We start from the raw sequence: 22,759 nt of genomic DNA on the forward strand, positions 1-22,759 counted from the left end.
CCAATGGGGGCTGCGGGAAGCGGCGCGGGCCAAGGCATGTGCTGGCCACTGCTTCCTGCCGCCCCCATTGGCCTGGAGCAGCGAACCGCGGCCAGTGGGAGCCGCGATCTTCCGAACCTGCAGATGCAGCAGGTAAACAAACTGGCCCGGCCTGCCAGGGGGCTTACCCTGGCAGGCCTCATGCCAAAGGTTGCCGATCCCTGGTATATAAATTCATATTATACTTTAGATAAGATTAAGAAGACAGATCCTATAGTACTAAATAAGCATTATAATCATTACCTAGCATCTCCTGACTTGCACCTCCCATCACTGCGTTGGCTTAAACTTTTTCAAACATTCTTCTATCCTTGTGCTACCTCCCCCTCCCCCCGATTGAACTCCTAAATTATTGGGCTAATTGGAAGACCATATTCAGATTTTATTATTAGGAATTTTGTACCTCTGTTTCTCTCACCAGAAGTAAAAAAGGTTGGCTGCATGATTTTAACACAACCAGTTTACAAAGCAGATACATTAGTGTTTGTTATTATTTTTGAGTGCATTTCTGTGCGTTTAATGTTATTTTAAAATGTAATATAAATAATAGCATCTCAAAACAACGTAAAACTCTGACTTTTGAGCATCCAGGCAGCCCCACATCTGCTAGCCCATTTACAAGTTTTTTCTATTGGCCAGCTGTCCTACACTATATTTTCTATAAAGTGGTAATGCTATAACATGCTCTTATATACATTTAATTTCCTTATTGAATTGCACATGGATTCCAATTTTGAAGTGCAAATAAAAATAAATCATGTTCAGACATTAATAATATTAAGTTATTTGTCATGAATTAGAGAACTGCTGTTTTTAGAACGGCTGGCATTTTTCTCTGCTGTTATTTTTAAACCCCAGGTATAAACTTGAGTTGATTGTTCTTATTTGTTAGCAAATCTGAAAATTAAGTAATAAGATACGGTTCAGAACTTTACCTCTAGTCTGCCATGCGCACAGCCTAATAACAACAAGTTGGCTCTGTCCCTCTCACTGGAAATAGGAGACCAAGGCCACGCTCCGTCATTAGTCAGTGACCACCAGCAAATGACCATATCTTGGATACAATTTATTGACAGGTGACGTTTTATCCTTCTACTTGCTGGTCCAGGTATATCAATATAAGAAATCTGATGGAGAAAAGAATGCAGGAAATATTTAAAGTTATAAAAACAACATATTGGGAGCATTTACTGCAAGTAAAAATATACCACAGAGGGCAATGCGTGTACATATATTCATATATGCTACATCTAAATGTAAGAAATCTCTCTCCAGACAGAAAGACACATGCTTGCCCACAATTTTATCTATGGGGAAGGGATTGGGAAGGAGAAGGATGTGAGTTAAGCAGGAATTTACTGCAATGACTCCAATCAATACCAAAATGTACAGTCATGGTTACTTGACAGCATCGACCTACACAGGATTTAAACCCAGCCATATTAAATGACAAGTTCTGTGATGCTGACCAAGGAGCTAAGGCTACTGTTTAAGACACACATCATCAAACATTAAAGACAGCTCACAATGTTGAAAAGAGAATGTTTATTTTCCCCCTAAATTAAGGAATCCAGCCACAAATACCCACTTTGTAACAGACTATATACTTTTCTGCATAATGTGGATGAGCTACAGCATCATGCGTAAAGTTTATGCAGCTCTTGAGAATTGTGCCTCTATTTCTCAGGAAGGATTTGTGGAATTTATTATTCAAACTATGTTATTTTGGAGCATGGTTATTTGAAAACATGAGCAGTGCACCATCTGGGTGACACATGCCAAGGAAATATAGATTGCACCGCATTTCTGCTTAAGGAATTAATGGAAGGTTGATAGCTAGGGGAAAAAAAAAACTATCTTGCCATTGCTGGTCAGCAATAATCGAACCACTTTCTGGGGATTAAGCGCATGGCTAAGCCTACTGGACCAGACACTAGCAAAGGGCAGGGGGTCTTCTTATCAGAGAAATGCTTCTGGAGCCAGTCTCACTACATGACAGATTGCTTTCATATTCCTGTCTGCAAGGCAACAAAGGATGGCAGTAATGCGATAATGCCAGAGTGCAATGGGTGTTAAGAACCCGTTGCATTTATGTATTGTATTTAGTAAATAATCAGGCTCATCCAAATTGTGATCTCACCACTCAACCAAGGCCATTAAAATCAAGGTTAATGCTTTAATAATCCTTTGCTGTTTTTTATATGGTCAAAAAGAACCCTTTTCTATTTGCATGGTCATAATATTATTGACCTCTTCATCCCCTGAATACACATCAAAAGGAACTGAAATCAAAGTAATTACCAATGTTGTTCTCTCATAGTAAACATTTATCACCTTGTACTCTCTCCTCAATGTTGAGTAAATTGAAATTGACTAAAAAACCACAGAAGGGAAAACTTATAAAGGGTCAATGTTTTCAGGAAATTTATCCTGCACTTTTATTTGCCCAAATTCTGTCAATTTAAAAGTAGAAATATATGACATCCATGTAAAGTTTATCCAAGAAATGCTAACTTAACCACTTAGCTTTTATTTTATTATTCAAAAACATGCTGAAAGCATACTTAGATGAAAAATAAAAATACTTTATGGCTAACAAGCACAAATGCAGTCCCAGATATTAATTACAATGCTGTACTGTAATTTTACCAATCATGTATCAGTTAAAAACAATATTATTAGTTTTTTTTAAAAAATCTTATATATATTAGATGACACCTTCAACACTGACAGTCCTCTTGAGAATAGGGAATTGGTAGTAGTTGGTCTTATGTTTTGCCAGTCTCCAAGACTACATAGTGCTGTTGATTCACATAATAGCTCCAATTATCTTTATTCAAAGTGTCACTGTCTCGATGGGACCAAAGATGGTACTTCTCAGAAAGGAAAAAGATGCAGACAATGATGGTTTCACTTGGGTATATATTGTACACAAATCAAATTTCCAGCTAACTATGAAACATCTGTACAGTTAATACTTCATCAGAAAGTTTGAGTACATTCCAAAGATAAACAGTAAACTCCAAAGCCAAGTCTTCCCATCCTCCTAGTCAGAGACATTCTGAAGAAAAACAAAACTATTTTTCTGCCTCCAAGCATTGAGGCTAAAAATAAAAAACTATCCATAAAACTGAGAAGAAAATAAGCCTGACTGACTCATTATTACTACAATACTGCCTAGAAATGCCAACCAAGACTGGACACTATTATGTCAGGCACTGAACAAAGACATAGTACGATATGGCCCCCGTACCAAAGAGCTTACAATTTACAAAGAGACCAGGAGGATATCCTTTTACAAATAAAAACATGAGAATGTAAGAATGGCCACACTGGATAAGATCAATGGTCCATCTACCCCAGTATCCTGTCTTCTGACAATGGCCAATGCCAGATTCTTCAAAGGGAATGAACAGAACAGGAAAATCAAGTGATCCATTCTCTGTCGTTCAGTACCAGCATCTGGCAGTCAGAGGCTTAGGGACACCCAGAGCATGGGGTTGCATCCCTGACCATCTTAGTTAATAGCCATTGATGGACCTAACCTTCACAAACTTATCTAATTCTTTTTTTGAACCCAGTTACAGTTTTGGCCTTTGCAACATCCCCTGGCAACAAATTCCACAGATTGACTGTGCATTGTGTGAAGAAGTACTTCCTTTTGTTTGTTTTAAACTTGCTGCCTATTAATTTCATTGGGTAAGCCCTGGTTCTTGTGTTACATGAAGGGCTAAATAACACTTCTTTATTCACTTTTCTCCACACCATTCATGATTTTACAGACCTCTATCATATCCCACCCGTCATCTCTTTTGCAAGCTGAACAGTCCCAGTCTTTTTAATCTCTTCTGTTCTATTACCCTTAATCATTTTTATTGCCCTTCTCTGTATCTTTTCCAATTCTAGTATATTTCTTTTGAGATGGTGCAACAGGGAGACACAGAAAGATTAAGTGAATTGCCCAAGGTCACACAGGGAGTCTGTGACAGAGACAAGGATTGAACCGAGAACTTGAGTCCTAGTCCTATTCTTTAACCAAACCTTGTTACGTTGGTTTCCTCTGCCCTTTTGACAAAGCGCCCAGCTCCTGTGAATAAGGTAAATGACCAGGAACTGGTTTAGAAAAGAAGGCAACACTGTTATAGTGCCCCAGGCTTCCCATTGAGGAGCATCTTTGATTCTTATCATTGTTGATTGCAACTCTACTGCTTACCGTGTCTGTGAGCTAGTCATTGTACATTGGTTTGACCAAGGTAGTGCAGTTCTGAATATCTGTACTTTAGAGGGGCGGCAGGTTTGTATAATTTTTGGTGGTGCCCAGAATGGGTCGAAGTCCCCTCCGCCACACCTGCCTAAGGCTCTGGGATGGAGTTTGGGTGTGGCAGGGGGTTTGCGGTGCAGGCTCTGGGAGAAAATTTGGGTGCGGGAGGGGTGCGGGCTCTGGGATGGAGTTTGGGTGCTGGTGCAGGCTCTGGGCTGGGACGGGGGTTAGGGTGCAGGAGCGGGTGCGGGAGGAGGTTTGGGGTGCTGGCTGCATGAGGGGGTTTGGGTGCTGGGTGCAGGCTCTGGGCTGGGACAGTGGGTTGGGGTGCGACAGGGGGTGCAGGGCCGGGGATGAGGAGTTTGGGGTGCAGCAAGCAGGCTGCTCTGGGGCTGGGACAGGGGGCCAGAGAGGAGGACCCCCCAGCCCTCTCCCTGCTGGCAGAAGTGAGCTCCGGGGCAGGGAGGGACCCGGGAGGGACCCTCCCCGGCCCCCCCGGCACGACACTCACCCAAGCCCCCCTAGGCTGCTGCTCAGGAGGTCCCGCCAGGATAACTCCCCCCCCCCCCCCGGAGTCGACTCGGCATCCCCGGCCGGGGGGGGGGAGGGGGAAACTGCCATGCACCTCCTCCCCTCCTCCCCCCGCAGGTGCAGCAGCCACCTCAGCCTGCCCCCGGCACCACTCCCTAAATTATAGCTGGCAGCAGCAGCAGCCAGTGAGGGAGCGCAGCGCGGAGCTGCAGGGGGTAGCTGCCCGCTGCCCAGGGCAGGCAGGGATGCTCGAGGGAGGCGCGCAGGGGCGGCAGGCAGGGCCGGGGGGAGACACCCGGCCCCGAACATTGGTGGAGCCGGGCCCCCCGGGCCCTGAATTTGCTGGAGCCCGGGCACCATGGGCTCATATAACTCGCCGCCCTGGGTACTTTACTACAGAAAGCTGACATAACAGTCTTGCATTAGTGAATAATACTTTGTGGTGGCTCACGCTGCTGCAGTTTAAAGATAATTAAAATTATATTTTGCTGCCTAACTAGTAAGCCTGACACAAAAGAGCATGCCAGTAAAAATGCTAATGCCTTTTTTTCTGTCTGGCCAAAACATAATCCATAGTCATTCCCACTGATTTCTAGAGCAGTGGCTCTCAACCTTTCCAGATTACTGTACCCCTTTCGGGAGTCTGATTTGTCTTGCATACCCCAGGTTTCACCTCCAATTAAAAACTGCTTGCTTACAAAATCAGACATAAAAATACAAATGTCACAGCTCACCGTTACTGAAAAATTGCTTACTTTCTCATTCTGTCTATGTGAAATTTTAGTTTGTACTGACTTCACTAGTGCTTTTTATGTAACCTGTTGTAAAACTAGGCAAATATCTAGATGGTTGATGTACCCCCTGGTAGACCTCTGTGTACCTCTAGGGGTACGTGTATCCCTGGTTGAGAACCACTGATCTACAGAAAGCAATGTTAGTATCGTAGATAGAAGTCTTCCAGAAGCTCAGCTGTGTCAGTAAACCACTAAACAAAACAACCCTATTAAGGAACACAGAGGGTATGTCTGGTTTCCTAGCACAGTGAGATGTTTCTATGGATTAGGTTTTCGTTCTTCCCCAAGAAAAAAGTCACCACAGTTAGGTCCAGAAACACGCTTAGTAGTATCCAGAAAAAAACGGTGATATATAAGGATAAAGCTACATCGGAGACGTAGCCCTTACCAGAAAATGATCATGGTAAGCATCAGCTCATTACAGTTTCTCAGTTAAAGTTTAGGGGCATAGAGATCATCAATCTTGCTTCTAAAGTAGCAACCTTAACAAATACCTATAGGCAAGGCACAAGTGTGCATCATTTTAAAGTAAAGTACGTATCAGCTCAGTTCCTAGTGAACAGTGAACTGTCTCAAATCCACGTTACAGAGGTTGGCTCAATCTCGCAAACACAAGTCACTGCTGAAAAGAGGCCTTGAGCTGAAACAGCCTGGAAAATGTATTACTCACCCTAGCAGAAAGTATTCCTACCTTGAAAGTTAAAATGTGCTATGACAAAACTTAAATTAAACACATCCTTGAAAAAGCCTGCTATATAGATGCAAATGCTCATATACAAAGAAACAAATTACCTGGAGGTGATCAGGAGGAAAATACTAGCTAGCACAAAGTTGTTTCTCTTAATATTTATCCAGATTGTAATAAGTGCAAACTCCCTCCTCTTGCTTACTACATATCTTTCTAGCCTTTTGGGGAAGATGGTTCTCTGTCCTCTATTCTTGCAGTGAATTAGAAACTTCAACCTTTCTGTTTGAAGCTAATGGCCTTCAAAGAGAACCTGGAGGATTATTATCATTGTTTATATTGCACTAGCGCCTACAGGTCCCAGCTGAGGTCAAGGCCCCATTGTACTAAAAGCCAAAGAGGTTACAATCCAAATAGACAAACGCCAGGAGCAAGGGAGTATTACAATCCTCATTTTACAGCTGGGGAACTGAGCTACAGAGAGATTAAGCCACGTGGCCAAGGGAACTGTACTCATGTCTCTCAAGTCCTAGTCCAGTGCTTTACCCATAAAGCCACCCTCTCTCCCATACGCCTAGGGAATGAGCATTGTAACTAGAGGGAAAATTATGGCTTCTACAAACAATTGTAACACAGCAGCAGCAGATTCACATGGCTATGATGTATCCATGGTGGTGTGTAGAAGGGACTTCCATCTTGAACGGTCTCTTGCAAGTCTTCTTCCTTTGACAAGAGTCAGTTTGAGAGGATTTACAGTTCTTAAATCCCTCAGAATTGCATCTTCAAACCTCGTTCATGGTTGGCCTCATGCTCTGCTTCCTTCAACCTCAGCTCTACAAACCTTCTGCATGGAGGTAGAGCATACCTCCTTCTGCATGTTGGACATGACCCCACCATTGCAGTCATCTTGATCTCAGCTGGTGCAAGACTGCAACTTGCCGGGATCATCTAAAGCTTGGTCTACACTAAACCCCCAAATCGAACTAAGGTACGCAACTTCAGCTACGTTATTCACGTAGCTGAAGTTCGAAATACCTTAGTTCGAACTTACCTCGGTCCACACGCGGCAGGCAGGCTCCCCCGTCGACTCCGCGGTACTCCTCTCGTCTAGCTGGAGTGCCGCAGTCGACGGCGAGCACTTCCTGGTTCGACTTATCGCGTCCAGACAAGACGCGATAAGTCGAACCCAGAACTTCGATTCCCAGCCGCCGAACTAGCGGCTGGGTGTAGACATACCCTAAGTGTTTCCTCATTTGTGACAAAAATCAAATCAACCTAACTTTTGGCACTGACAATTGTTTTGTTTCCTCTCCTCAGCTGTTTTTAACGGCCAAGGTTCTGCTCCATACAACCCAGGTTGCCATCACTACTGCACTGAATATTCATACCTTAGTTGTAACACAGACATCCTGCCACCCAATCAGAGGCCTCTGAAGATGCTGAAATGTGTCCAATGTGATCCAACGTGCAACTCCTCCAGTTACAGAAGTGTCTGCTGTCAACCGACTACTCAGATAGATAAAACTATTCACCCATTCAATGTCATTGTCCTCTACATATCATGCCAGCAGGTCATTAGCTTCCATTTTATAGGAGGCATGGATAGCTTTGGTTTTATCACCCTGCCATTTTTTGCAGCTCTTCTAGCATTAGCTGTAGTTGGTCCGTAGTCTCTCCAATATCATCCACATACTCAAGAGCTTCTACAGATGAATAATTAAATTTCACACCTCCTACTTTGGCCTCAGTCAGCTTTGTAGCAATCTTTAAACTAAATAACTGTAACAATCTTACACTAAATGTATGAAAAATTGGACCCTTATTGGCATTTAGATATTTTCTGACGTTGCAATAACAGTTCATTTTTAGAATGTAAAGTATTTTGATTAGAATGGCAGGTAAAGAGCTATGTCAAAGACCAGCATTTTACTGTGCAATACTCTATCCGTCAGTGCTAGTGGTCCATAACATAAAGTTACTACGGTATTTACAGACATCATTGACAGCTATACCTTAAAATCCAAGGATGAGAGTTTTTCCAGTCTTTTGTTTACATCAGGAGAACCTGTCTTCTTTGTAAACTGAATGAAGCAGAGTTTGTTTTGCTCCCAAAATGACAAGATGATGAAACTGTCTGTAAGAACAGCTGAAAAACAAATAAAAATTGTCACCACTGTAATACCTGCTACCAATATCAAAACAAATTACTGAGTTCTCCACTGAGACACTGCAAAAAGCAATTTTTTCAAGACCATGTCTTAAATATTACATTGAAGCCTGTGTAATCTCCTAAAAGACATCAATGTGTCATCTTGCCAGGACCTTCTTGGAAATGAGAAATAAAGCTTAGGGAGTACTCAGATTAAATAAAACTGAATAAATTATCTTATACCAAGTTATCACTCTAATCAGACGTATGTTTTATTCTCACCCCCCATCTGCAACTTGGTACCTTCCTCAGTCCCTTGCCCAAAGCAACTCCCATTGATATTTTGGGATTGTGGCTTTGTACAACATTGTTTGCATTTGGGCTGGTCAAATGCAAATCATTATTTGAATTGGATTTGGTAATTTCAAGAATAAACAATAAGTGATGTAACAGCAGTAAGATTCCAGATGTTACCACAGCAGTCAAGAATGTTGTTCCTTATAATACTTTTGCTATGGGCAAAAATGAACCCGTTGAAAGCTTAACACATGACATTCTGCCTCTGTGTTCTTGATCTAAACCACATGCATGTCTAAGAGCGGATGTACTCCCTTGAAGTCTGGAAAATGTCTATGGAATCACAATTGTGTTACCATATAGTATAAATAGAAATATTTAAATGTAAAATAAATTAACTAGCACTACAAACAGAGAAAACACAGGTGAACAAAGAAAATGAGCGATACAACACCGCCAACAATTTAGGGTATCCCCCAAACATTGCACTGCTCTCTGAACTGTGAACACCTGTAAAAGAATGTCTGAGTGTTCAGACAGCCAATGGATGGTTAGTACCAGATGGCTGAAAATTCCTCTTTGGACAGAACCATGACTATAGTCAAAATGGTGAGATTTATTTTCAAGAATTAAATGCAGAAACCTATACGAAAGGGACACCATCAGGTAAAAAATAAATAAATTACCTGGTTAAAAAATTCAATTTTAAAATGCCTTGCATTTATGACTAAGACCCTAGATTCTTAAATATATAAGAATTTTTATAACATACTTTTAATAATTGATATTGATAGCTTATTCTTGCATTATACTCCACTTGAACAAAGAAAATAAACTAGTCAGCTTTGCTTTTGTTTGCAGTCTGTTTTACAGCCAGCTGCACTTTCAGATTGTCAGGTATTAGCACAATGCTACAACATTTGGTATGCAAATGCCAAAGGAAAATGTTTGGATTTAAACAAACTGTGGTCACTGATATTTAAAAATTTCATAAAAGCAACTCTGTTAGTACTAAGTTTTGAAACAAAACTTTGGGCCTAAACTACCTGACATTGCCCCTTTGATGCAACAGTTGAGATTTTAACACACACAAGAAAATTCAAAGTTATAGACATGGCCTCTTTGTATATATGCAATTGCATACACTGTATTACTAGAAATAAACTTTAACATATATTTATGCTACACTAGAGATAGGCCTACATCAAACCTCAGAACACTCCTGAAATTTTGGTCTAAAGACAGACTAGGGGTCGGGACCCATGAGCAGGTGGGCGTGGTGAATAGAGAAAGTTGGTTCTTCAGTCTCAGCAAAGCTCTGGTTGCCTGGGTATTGGCTGAGGGGGCGGGGAACAGGAAAGGTGACTCTTATTGTTTAGACTGGCAGCACAGCTGGGTCATTCAGAGACACCTGGTGATAGCTAGGGTGCAAAGCTAAATTATAGGATTGGGTGTGGGAAAAGATTTCAAGAGAGGGTTGGGTGGAAAAGGAGGGGTATAAGATATTATCAAAGGGATTGCCGTCCATTCATAATTCTTCTTTCCTGAATCAGGCATACATTCACGACATTCAGTTGCCATCAATACCTGTAAATCTGGAGTATCTGCTTAGATGAGCACATCCAGGAAAAGGCCTACTTCCGGCACCAGATTAGGCCTAAAACAATGGTCAATCCTGGTTATACCATTGCTCACAGAGCCCCTTAAAGAGAATTGGAATGCTGTTGTACAGGGTCATAATACCCCAGCAAGCTTTTGAATATTAGGTAGGGTATCGGGCTATGAATCCAGCACATGCCTGTCATGAGACCACAATGTCTCAACAGAATTTAGGCATTTTGAAATGTCAAGAGACATGGACGGTAGTTATGACAATCCTGCCTGTTCTGAGAGTTGTGTGGCTTTGATTTATGTAAATGGCGTCTTTTTCCATACCAAACTTTTCTTTATTTAGCTAATTCTATTCTACATTATAACACAATATAATAAACTAAACTTACAACAAATAAGTCTGTCTCTCCTTCAGAGTTGCAGCCACAAACTTTTACATATTCCATAGATCAAAATTATATTTAATAAAATATTACGGTTAAATGGCTAAACACTCAAAAGTCAGGAAATATTGAAGATAAGGTTATATATGCAACCTTAGTTCTGCACCTTGTGGATGCATTATGTTACAATCTATAATTTTAGGATGGCATACTACTTCTCAAGCCATATAATACAATCATAAAAGTTATACACATTTGTGGCATATTGTAATATTTCCCATTTTTCTACATATATCATTGTTAAAATGGACTGATATCTTTGGATTTAGGCTCCTTATATATTAAATACCATTGAACAATGAGAAATTATTTTAATGAGTTTGTTAGAACCCACATACTAGTTTATTTTCAATCATCAGCAGAGGCTTCCTTAAGTGCAGTTCACAAGAGAAGGAAGTTAACTATGAAGCTATTTATTTGTGAATTTAGGTGGCTTTGTATGGCAGCAGATTTCCATACTCTTTGTTGTATATTTAGGCCCTGATCCTGCACTCTGATTCATGTAGATGGACCCCAGTGCCCAGGCACACCTCCACTGACTTCAATGGGGTTCTGCCTGGGCGTGTCTGTCACTTTGGGTCAGTTTGGAGGATCGGGGCCTAAATCTATAGCGTGTTAAGTGAATTTCTTGGGCTTTAATCTGACATTGAGCTGATTCAAATTCGGCAACAGATCTTTTCTCACCCCCAGGTATTCTCGTCAGTCCTCAGAATGTATGATTGGACATTTCTGTTGTAAATAAGTTAGCTCCACATGCATGTGCAGCGTATTCATTCTTTGCTGCACATTTTATGATAGCAAAAAGAAAAAAAACCTCCAAACCAAACCAAATATAAAACAGACTCTAAAAGCCTCACAATTAGGGCAAATTCAACCCAATGTCTTCCGGAGAAATTTCTTCTGTACATTGTTTTGCAAAATTTCAACTCCTGTTGTCTGGGCAATAGAGAGCTCCAAAAAGTTCACAAGAATTTACTTTTTAAAATAGAAAAAACTTTTTTTCTCTCTCTCTTTGAGCAGAAATAGTTCAGCCATTTTTTAATACAAACTTTAACAAATATTTCACTTTCAGACCTGGGCATTTTTAAACTGAAAGTTGAAAGTTTCAGAAAGTGATGAGCAAGTGAAAACAAAAGATGGAATGGAGACTGTTATGTAACTCTAGATATGGCAGTACAGTTTTGATTGTTACAATTTTCTTGAGAGGTATGACTGTTAAGATTTATTAATTTGAAAGAATGATTAGACTTAAGTAATTTTTAATTTTAAAAAAGCTCTGAAAAAAGTATATAAGCCAGGGAATTCTAAATGACAGTCAGAGCACCTAAGTCCCTTTGTGAATCTGGGCCTATAACCCCAAACATCAAAAGGAGCTCTCATGCACTCATATATAAGCTTGGACTTAAGCTTTCTTTGAGTATTCAGAGTAAAATTCACATCTGCTCAGGCTCAAACTGAAATTGCATATTCTTGGTCATTCAGATGCCAGGATACTAATGTTTGATTACAGTTCTCAGTGGAGGTTTGCAGCGGAACATTAACAAAATAAAAATAAAGACTTTCATATTACAATGCTCTCGAAAACCGACATATTTCATATACAGTGGATTTTTAAATAAACATGTCTCATTGCAATAGCAGTCATTAATAATTAGAAATATTGATTTCCTGGGAGCTGGCAATCTAGAAATGCAGCCAGTACAGCTCAATATGTGCATTGCTATCCTGCCATTTTTGATAACTGAGCATTTTGTATATGTAAAAATCCTGTGTAATTATTTCATTATTTTCTGCTTCTGTCACTTTTCCCTGTATATGAAGTAAGCATGCCAACAATTGCATGTGCTAGTGTTTAAAATGTGTAAGAAAATGAATTTTAGAAAATCCATTCAATATTTGACAAGACTGAAAACTTTGATGTTAAGTATTATTCCCAAACTGTTCTTGGTCCTGAGGGTTCTAACTATGGCATTACATGCAATTACTTGTTGTGTTTGCAAGTCCCCAGTGGCAATAATTAGTCTACCTGTTGACATACTATTTCTCCTGCTCTATTGTTAATGTAGGCAATTGATTTGCACATGGGTGTAATTACCATCACTGATGGTGTCGGAGATGAGCTTTCCTGCCAGGGTCCTGTCAATCACCACTTTCTCCAGCTGTGGCCCAGAAAGGCTTAGGGACACCAGTACACCTGAATGAAAGAGGAGCTAAATCCAAGAAGCCAGAAAATAAGACATCAGGAAACAATAATCAAGAAACTCGAATGTTCCAAAGTACATACTAACATCCCTCTCTGATATATGGTAATCTAATTTACAAAATAACAAGAAGTCTTTTATCTTGGCCAACAAAATATATTATACGCACTATGAAAGCTTTATCAACGAAAAAGAGAAACAGGATGGAAAAGCAAAAGAGAAATGTACTGCGACATGTGTACAATAACTATTTATGCTGATCACTTCAAAACTATGGGCCCAAAATCTCCATATGTTGCATGGATTATACAGAATTCAGATGCTGAAAATTGTGATTGAAATCTTACCCTGTACGGATAAAGAGGCCAGTCTTATCAGCAAGTGTATTTTTAAGTACCAAAGACACATAATGTTGCATTTTTTCCCTGCTGCATTTCATTCCTCAGAAAAAACATAGTTAACGCTGTAGTATGCTTTATGTAACATTTTCATGTCAATAGACATTTTAAAAACTACAGCCAAGATTTTCAGAAGTGTTTAGTGATTTTGGATGCCTCAATTCTTGGGTGCTCAACTTGACACACATAAAAGGGATCTGATATTCAGAGGTGGGTGCACAGGACATTAGTGTACTATCTTTTCTTATGTGTTTGTACTGCACTGAGCAAATTTGGGTCTTTGGGTCCTACCGCTATATAAATATTTAATAATTATAAAGAATAACGTCATATCCTCAGTCATCAGATGCTCTAAAAGTTGCACTTGAACTTTAATTTCACCTCAGTTGCACACAGACATTTAAAACATCAGATTTCTTCCATCCCTATTATCTTTAATCATTCATGTGCTTTTAAATGCATATAATGGTGTCTAGATACCCCAGTGATGGGCACCTAATGAATTCATACATTAATGATGTTGTCTGGCATGAGGTCTCAGAGGCCTCCCAATAAAGAAGGAACTTGAAGCCTAAATACAGGCAGGAGAGTGTCTCAGGCACATTTCGGAGTTAATCAAACATCCCTATTAAAGTCACCTCTATTAAGCGGAACAGACTGTATTGCAAACTGAGTCACAAGCAACAGCAGTCCTTTCTGATGCCGTAGCTTGGATAAGGGGTGCTGCTTGGTGAGAGGGACAAGCGAAGCTTTGTTTTTGCCTAATTAAATCACAAAAAGCAGTAAGAGTTTGAATTAAATCCACCATTGCAAAGTAATGCAGAATAAAGCTCGAAGACCTCAGCTCCACTGTCAGCTGACGCTACTGTGCCAGGGTACTGCAGCATAAGCAGTAGGTAAAATCACTATTGTGCTAAAAAAATATTTTCGGAAGTATCTTGATAAAAAGGGGCTGAGCTAAGGGTAATTTGGGTCTCTTTGCCCATATATGGACTAACTGGCTACCAAAATTGGCGGGGGAGGGATAGTTCAGTGGTTTGAGCATTGGCCTGCTACTCCCAGGGTTGTGAGTTCAATCCTTAAGGGGGCCATTTAGTGATCTAGGGCAAAAATCTGTCTGGGGATTGGTCCTGCTTTGAGCAGGGGGTTGGACTAGATGACCTCCTGAGGTCCCTCCCAGCCCTGATATTCTATTTAAAAAAATTTAGGTGTTTGTATTTTTTACAGTACCCTTAATGTGTATAAGTCTGTGAAAAAGCATTGAAGAAAATCAGCAATGTGAGTTTGATCCCCTGGTGTACCACTGCACTGCTCAGTGCATCTGGGGGGAGGGTATTTAACTGACATCATGCCACCTTCCCTTCTCCCACTGTATTGGCATATATGGGCCCAAAGATTCAGAGGTGTTAATAGGACTCTGTCACTGTCAAACATTAAACAGTTGTAATCAGTTTTGGGGTCTGCTATACAGAGACCTCAGCAGATTAGTACCATGGCAAACACAGCATTAAAAATCTTTTTAACCTTTTATTAAAGACACAGAAAAGAAGACAAAACAGTTAAAGCCTTTGAAATGTAAACTATTAAGGAAGGCTCTCGTTTTAACAACATTTCTTGTTCCCCTTCCCTGGAGCTGGAGAGGTTTTAGAAGGAAACCCTCCCTAGCTGACAGTCTTTTAGACAGCATTAAAGGCAGCAACAAATCTCCTTTTTGGGGAAAAGACAAGAAGTTAGTTGAGATAGTCTGGAGCCATTCTTTTTGTTGCTGTTCTTAAAGTCCAATCCTGTTTTCTTGAAGACAAAACAAGACAAACACACACAAAAGGGGAAAGAAAAGAACAGAACAGATTTAAAAAATGTAGTTTTTGTCTCTGGTGCTGTCTCTCACTTGCAACCTCATTGCTGGAAAACACAGACACAGCACTCTGTCTTATTAACCACCCAAGAGACAAGGCAAATGTGTACCAACATTGGGTACTTAGGACCTTGCTTTTGGCTGTCTTTCTGGTCACAGACTAACAAAATGTTGCAAAATACAGTCTTGGCCAGCTAACCCAGAGTCTTATTAGACAGAAGGCAAAAGCAGAGGACTAGGAAAGAGAAGAAATAAGATGGGGAAGGAAAAGAACATCTTTCGGGACTAGGACAACGAAGGCCCAACGGTGTCAGAGTGGATCCTGGCATCCCGGAGATGATGGGGTTGGCAGCCATAATGGTGAGGCTTGCTCCTTCCTGTTCTCCCATCTTTCAGTCAGCCGGGATCCACAGCCGCTAATTTCCCCCTCAAAGTCTCTTTCTGAGGACCCCAGAAGGGAGTGATGAGTGAAATAGCCCTTCCCACATTATTTTGTCCACCAATTAGAACTAATTTCCAACACACCAATTTTGGTTCACTGATTTCGGGCCCCACATTTTATATGTTTACCAAGCGTGATCTCTGAACAGTCCTTGAATTAGATCAGTAAGCCTTTTTGTGTAGACCAATTCAGTTCATTTGTCTCCCTTTTACACCTTTCCCCATCAACATTCATTGTTATAGATTATTGTAACACATTATAAACTTTTACCTACTTTCCCACGGTTAGGCTCACAATATCCCTCTGATTATCGCACTAGACCCACTTAAATGCCTGGTGCAGAAGAGTAGGGGGATGCGGAGGTCCTCCTCCCCAGTGGTAAGCTGATAAAGTTACAGCCTGCTGCTTAAATTTAGCCCTGTGTCTGTCTTCATTCAAATGTGTGTCTCGATCAACTCTGTAGGATCTCTTCTGCCAGCATGGATCGCTGGACCACATTGTGCTCTGGTCCCACCCCTTATGCCACCTCTTCCAGAGACGGAAGTAGCTGGTTATGCTAGCCTGAAACCTGCTGAGATTTCCTCTATATCAGAGGGGTCTTCAGCTGTTGCATTAAGGCAGCCTTAAGTCCTCTTTGCATCACTGGAGAAGCACAAAGAGGACTTACCAGGGGCCAAGAATCCAGGATTGCATTTATATTTCTAATTTAAATATTTATATTTTTAGAATTCTATATTTTAAAAATGTGATGCCAGGCAAATGCTTGCTTTTCTAATAGATGTTATCATAATAACCCACGTCTACTCTATGTCACAGGTGTGAAACAAACATTGATGTACAGCATGCTGTTAGATGGAATACCAGGCAAAACTTCCTTGCAGTGAGATCTATTAAATTGTATAATAGTTTCCAAAGGAAGCAGCAGGAGCACCATTACTTTAGACTTTTAAAAATGAACTGCAAAAGCAGTAGGAAGTATACAGTTAGGAGCAAACCTGGATTGTAAGTGGCATGGACTAGATGACCTCAGACCATCTCTAATTCATATGAACATATTATGTTGTCAGATACAGCAGATATTTTCATTTATAAATTTTCTTTCTGAGTTTTGTATTTTCCACATTTTGATTGAAAGGGAAGAGAATGAAAGATTTCATTTGACTGTGCTGAAGTATAGGAAGCAATAGGGACAGGAATTTGATTATCTCACCTGCCTATCTCTGTTGGGTTTCTTTCTCATCTATGCCCCTATCTTTGCAAAATGGCAGTTATACACATCTTAATGAATGAGTATAAATGTTATGCACCCTGCAGCAGTGAACAGAACAACATATAAACAAATGAACTATTTCCCTCTTTTCTTTATTAATATTTTTAACCAAAAACTCTCCACTCCATCTCTTTCCTGCTAATTTATATTAGGTTTTAAAAACTAATTGGCATGACATTTCAAATACAAACTAAACATACCTGACATGCAAAACAAATACATTAAAAGCAGAAGAAAATTTTTTTGTGACCTCCTATCCTGACAAAGATGAATATTGTGTTAGTCTGAAAGCACATACAATATTTCAAGAGAGTCCCAGTCATGAAAGATGTCCTTTAAGGTTCTGTCCTAGTAAAAATGTTAGACACAGTCACACGCCTGTAGCTTTTATTACAACTTTTCAAAACTTCAATTTATCCTTATGTTGCAGTTAGACTAGATAAAATCACAATTTATTTCCAACTTGCTAACCTGAGTCCAGCAAGGTCTGACTACAGTTAGTTATAACTGTCTAATGAATAAAGCTAAAAAAGTAGAGGGGAAAAAATGACCAAATTAAACGACAAGAACAAAAAGGAATACATTTACCACGAGAAATTCTCCATAATCTTCTGAATTGTGCAAACTCTAAAAAGCCAGGGATTATCTAGTAAGCAAAAATGTTAGTCTGCAACAGAAGAGCAAAACACCCCAAATCCTTCAGTTCCAAACTGGAGGGAGATTTGAATAAGGGGGGTTGTGTAAATAAATTCCCTATCACTTGTGCTCTACAACTTCCTATGCTTGGGAGTCAATCTGTCTTTTCATCCACGAAAAGTTCCTGCAGCCTTAGGGCATAAGAAATTTCCCCTTCTCCAAAGGTGAGATGCTGTGGTGCTCTGCATTTACCTGAGAGAAGAGGGCAGTGGGATAAACCAGGTGAATCAGAGATCTGTTGGCAGCTTCTCCCTATTTTACAGGGTAGGGATATCCACCATGTCTCACTAGATAACAGCTGGGAAGAATGCTTTTTGGTTTGTGACCCCATTCAGTCAGCAAGAAAGGTACCTTCCACCTCTCAGATGACTATATTACGGTATCAAAGCTACATGATTGTTATTTTGTTGCACCTAAATTGTCCATCTTATATACTTATGGATCTAGACCAGTGGTTTTCAACCTTTTTTCATTTGCAGACTTGTTGAAAACCACTGTGCTATGGTAACAACAACCTTTCACGGACCCCTTAGACATAGTCTGCAGACCCCCAGGGGTCCCTGGACCACAGGTTGAAAAGCACTGATCTAGACATTTCTAATGTGGCCATTACCCTGCTATTAAGAGGCACCAAGGTACATTAGATACATCCATTGCTGTGCAATTCAGATACCGGATGTCATCATGCTCACACACTATTTGGAAGCCTATGTGCTTTTAAAGGCATAGTGCCAAAACCTTCCTGGCCCTCCGCTCAAAAGTACATGTGCACCATGTGTCCTCCAGTTCTCCTGCTTTCCTCCAAGCTCCGTAGCTAAGTTTGGATCCCTCTTGTTGCGGTTTACCAACAGACCTTCAATAGTAATGTTTCTTCAGGGAGAGCACGAATCTTTTGCACCTCCCTATGCAAAGTAGATGCAGGATGCCACTAGGCAACTCTCTCTGCCACGAGAGCTTCAGGAAATCACAGAGAAGCTTCCTGGCTGCTTGCTTCTTGCCCCAACCCCTGCTGCAGCCACAGAATCACTCAGAAGCTGCTCCATTCTTCCACTAGCATTACTTATGTATAGATAGATATCGGTATGTTTTTCATTAAAAAAAAACCACATACACACCCCATGCCTCCTATCTTTGAACCCATGTTTTGGTGGGTCATGATTCAAAGGCTTTGTAGGGCAAGTGATTTTATTTTTAGAATGAATTTGAAGAAAGAAAAGGTGACTGATGGAGTTTGACGAGAAGGTTTCAGAATAGCAGCCGTGTTAGTTTGTATCCGCAAAAAGAACAGGAGTACTTGTGGCAGCTTAGAGACTAACAAATTTATTTGAGCATAAGCTTTCGTGGGCTACAGCCCACTTCTTCGATTGCATAGAATGGAACCTATATTGAGGAGATATATATACACATACAGAGAGCATGAAATGGTGGGAGTTGTCTTACCAACTCTGAGAGGCCAATTAAGTAAGAGAAAAAAAAACTTTTGAAGTGATAATCAAGATAGCCCAGTATCAAACTGTCTGTACTGGGCTATCTTGATTATCACTTCAAAAGTTTTTTTTCTCTTAGTTAATTGGCCTCTCAGAGTTGGTAAGACAACTCCCACCTTTTCATGCTCCCTGTATGTGTATATATATCTCCTCAATATAGGTTCCATTCTATGCATCCGAAGAAGTGGGCTGTAGCCCACGAAAGCTTATGCTCAAATAAAGTTGTTAGTCTCTATAAATAAATAAATATGGAGATATACCTATCTCATAGAACTGGAAGGGACCTTGAAAGGTCATCAAGTCCAGCCCGCTGCCTTCACTAGCAGGACCAAGTACTGATTTTTGCCCCAGATCCCTAAGTGGGCCCCCTCAAGGATTGAACTCACAACCCTGGGTTTAACAGGCCAATGCTCAAACCACTGAGATATCCCTCCCTCCCCTAAGCTGCCACAAGTACTCCTGTTCTTTTTGAAGAGAAGGACCATTTCAAGTATAGGTGGGAGCATGGAACAAGGCACACAGACAAGAATAAAAGGGAATGCAAAGGGAACATTTAGATGCAAGATCTCATCCGCTCCTGCATCTTATTTCTCATATAAAGCCATAACTACATTGTGACATTATAACCTTAATAATGTGACAAAATTTCCACAGTAACTAAATGTGATGTCACAAAAGAGCTCTATGACTTCAGTTAGAGGATAAGTAGCAAGTGAAAATGAACTTTTAAGAAAAAACATCATATAAAGATCAAAGTAGAAATACAGAATAGATCTATAACCATTTGCTTCCAAAAAGAATTTTTAAAAAAAGTTTGCCATGAAGCACAAGCAGGTGTTTAAATAACACAGAACAGTTTATGTTTTCATTCAAAATTAACCTGAAACTTAGAAAATGTATATATTGGACTTCAGATGTTTAAGATTATTGTGCCATTGTGTTAAGATTTAAGTGCAATATATGTAAATTTACATACTCAAACTCAAATGGAGAGGTGGATGGGAACAAACATAGATCTAATGGGGAAGGGTGTAAACTTAGTTTGAACACACACATATGATGATCAAATACCAAAAATTGCTGTTGAAAGGAGCTGTCCATTATTACTAATGGAATTAAAACTCACTCACTCAAACATGCTATCAAATAGAACTAATATTAAACTAGGGAAACAAACACATAATGAAATACATCTCAAAACTCACCAAACAAGTGTTTCAATGTATGAAATAGTTAATAAATAAGATAAAAGTCTGTAGATATATATCTGCATCATTTCAGTGTGTTCCGGAACAATGCATAAAAAACAATATAGGCGTGACTTCAAACATAGGCTTCGAACATAGCCTGAGTAAAAGGTATGCATGCAGGCATAATTACATGAGGCAGGGAGGAGGGATGTGACAGACTGTACCTCTGTCTTCATTCCTAGTACACTACTGTAATAATCTTTGTACAAAGTATGCCTTGTGAGGTATCATGTGAAAAACTCATAATTTGCTGGTCATTATTGTCCTGGTAAAATATGTGTAGCAACATTGTGTGTAAAATTATAAGATTCCACTGTATGGTGTTACTAAAACATGTTCCAAGTCTCGGGAGAGGCCAAACCTGTTCCATAGAGACAACGGGCAAGCTGACCCCTCTGCCAGGTGAAAACAAGGTCAATGGGCCATTGCCTTCTAAATGGCTATTCATTGGCAAGAAAAGGGAACTGAGCAGAAAATCTACATTTTAGCAAAGAAGCAGCATGGGGTTCCTGACCACACAGTCTGCCTGGTGCCATGCTCTCAGCTGGAAATGCTTCTCAAAGAGAGGACAGGACAATAAAAAGAAGGGGCAAACTAGGGTGACCAGATGTCCCGATTTTATAGGGAAAGTCCCGATTTTTGGGTCTTTTTCTTATATAGGCTCCTATTACCCCCCATCCCCGTACCGATTTTTCACACTTGCTGTCTGTTCACCCTAGGGCAGACACCCCAATGCAGTGGTGCTGGAACAATTTTTATAATGGGGGTGCTGACAGCGGAAACCATGTATTTGGATTGTTATTGCTACTTAAAGCTACGGGTGCGGAACAAAGGAAACAGTCATTACAGGGGTCTTGGCCTAAAAAGTTCAGCCAGTAAGACTCTTAAGAGCATGTGGTGAGAAAAACCTTGCTTTGAATTTAATATAGTTTGTTAAGTTAGGCATTAGTTGCATTTTATCTTTCTTTTTCTTGTAACCATTTCTGACTTTTATGCCTCATTACTTGTGTTCACTTAAAAGCTCTCTCTTTATAGTTAATACACTTGTTTTATTGTTTTATCTAAAACAGTGTGTTTGAACTGAAATGTTTGGGAGACTCTAATTGGAGTAACAAGATTTGTGCATATCACCTGGATCGATCGGTCTTCAGCTGTCATTAAGACTGCTCCGATCACAACAGGTCCGCCATTCTTCTCGCATTCTTGCCTTTCTTCTCCATGTTCGTCCGAAACATTTAACAATGTCATCTTCCCATCTTCTTGGAGGCCGACCAGGTGGTCTTTTCTGTTCTCATGGGTACCACTCAGTAATGACTGCGGTCCACCTATTGTCCGTGAACCGTGCTATGTGGCCCGCCCATCGTATCTTATTATATCTGCTTTCCACAACAATATCTTTCACACTGCTGTGTTCTCTAATAATTTCATTTAGGATACGATCCAGAAGGGAAATTCCCAACATAGCTCGTTCCATTGCCCTTTCAGCTACCGACAGCAGCTGTTCTCTCTTCGTCAGTACCCACGTTTCACTGCCATACAGCATGGCTGGAAGCACTGTTGAATTGAAGATATTTGTACGTGTGGTCTTGTCGATTTTTCCTTAGAGGATGTCCTTGATGGAATTAAATGCACCCCATCCTGCCTGAATCCTTCACGAGAGTTCTCCGTTCATGTCTTGGCACATATTCACTTCTTGACCAAATATATGTACTGTTCCAATTCTTCAATTTCTTCTCCTGTTACTGTTATTCGGGCTTTTCGTAAGATGTCTGATCACATGTATTTCGTTTTGCAACGGTTCATTTTCAGACTGACCTGACTGCTTTTCTTGTCGAGTGTTCGTAGCATGCTCTGCAGTTGGTTGGTGCTTTCGGCAATTAGTATGATGTTGTCCGTGAATCTGAGATGAGATAATCGTTTTCCATTTATATTAACACCACTCCTCCAATTGATCTTGTTCATAACCATTTTAAGGCAGGAGGTAAATAGTTTTGGTGAAATCGTATCTCCTTGCTTTACGCCTTTCTCGATTGGGATGGGGAGGGGAGTTTCGAGGAGAGTAATGTCTGTTGTACATCCAGTATTCGCTTTCTTCAACAAACTGATGTACTGCGTGTTAATGCCCTGCTCTGAGAGCGCCTTTAATATTGCGTTGAACTCGACACTATCGAAGGCCTTTTCATACTCGACGAAAGCAATGCACAGCGGGAGTTTGTATTCCCTCGCTCTTCCTAGGAGCTGGCTAAGGGTAAATATAAGGTCGATCGTGCTGAAATTTCTTTGAAACCCTGCCTGCTCTCTCGGCTGTTGTTCATCCAGACTCTGCGAGAGTCGGTTTGTTATCACCTTT

General features: G+C 40.4%; 1 protein-coding gene across 1 annotated transcript in view; it reads right to left on the reverse strand.

The window, feature by feature from the left end:
• WDPCP (WD repeat containing planar cell polarity effector) overlaps nt 1-22,759 on the reverse strand; it is a 236,389-nt gene that overhangs the window by 118,030 nt on the left and 95,600 nt on the right. Inside the window, exons 7-9 of the mRNA XM_029911895.1 lie at nt 12,906-13,020; nt 8,323-8,456; nt 975-1,166 (exon numbers count right to left, since the gene is read on the reverse strand). Of these exons, the coding sequence (XP_029767755.1) occupies nt 975-1,166; nt 8,323-8,456; nt 12,906-13,020 (441 nt within the window). The remainder of the gene's footprint in view (nt 1-974; nt 1,167-8,322; nt 8,457-12,905; nt 13,021-22,759) is intronic.

This window comes from Terrapene carolina, unplaced genomic scaffold, assembly GCF_002925995.2.
Source record: "Terrapene carolina triunguis isolate 2854851 unplaced genomic scaffold, T_m_triunguis-2.0 Scaffold132, whole genome shotgun sequence".
In the NCBI taxonomy this organism is placed as follows: Eukaryota; Metazoa; Chordata; order Testudines; family Emydidae; genus Terrapene; species Terrapene triunguis.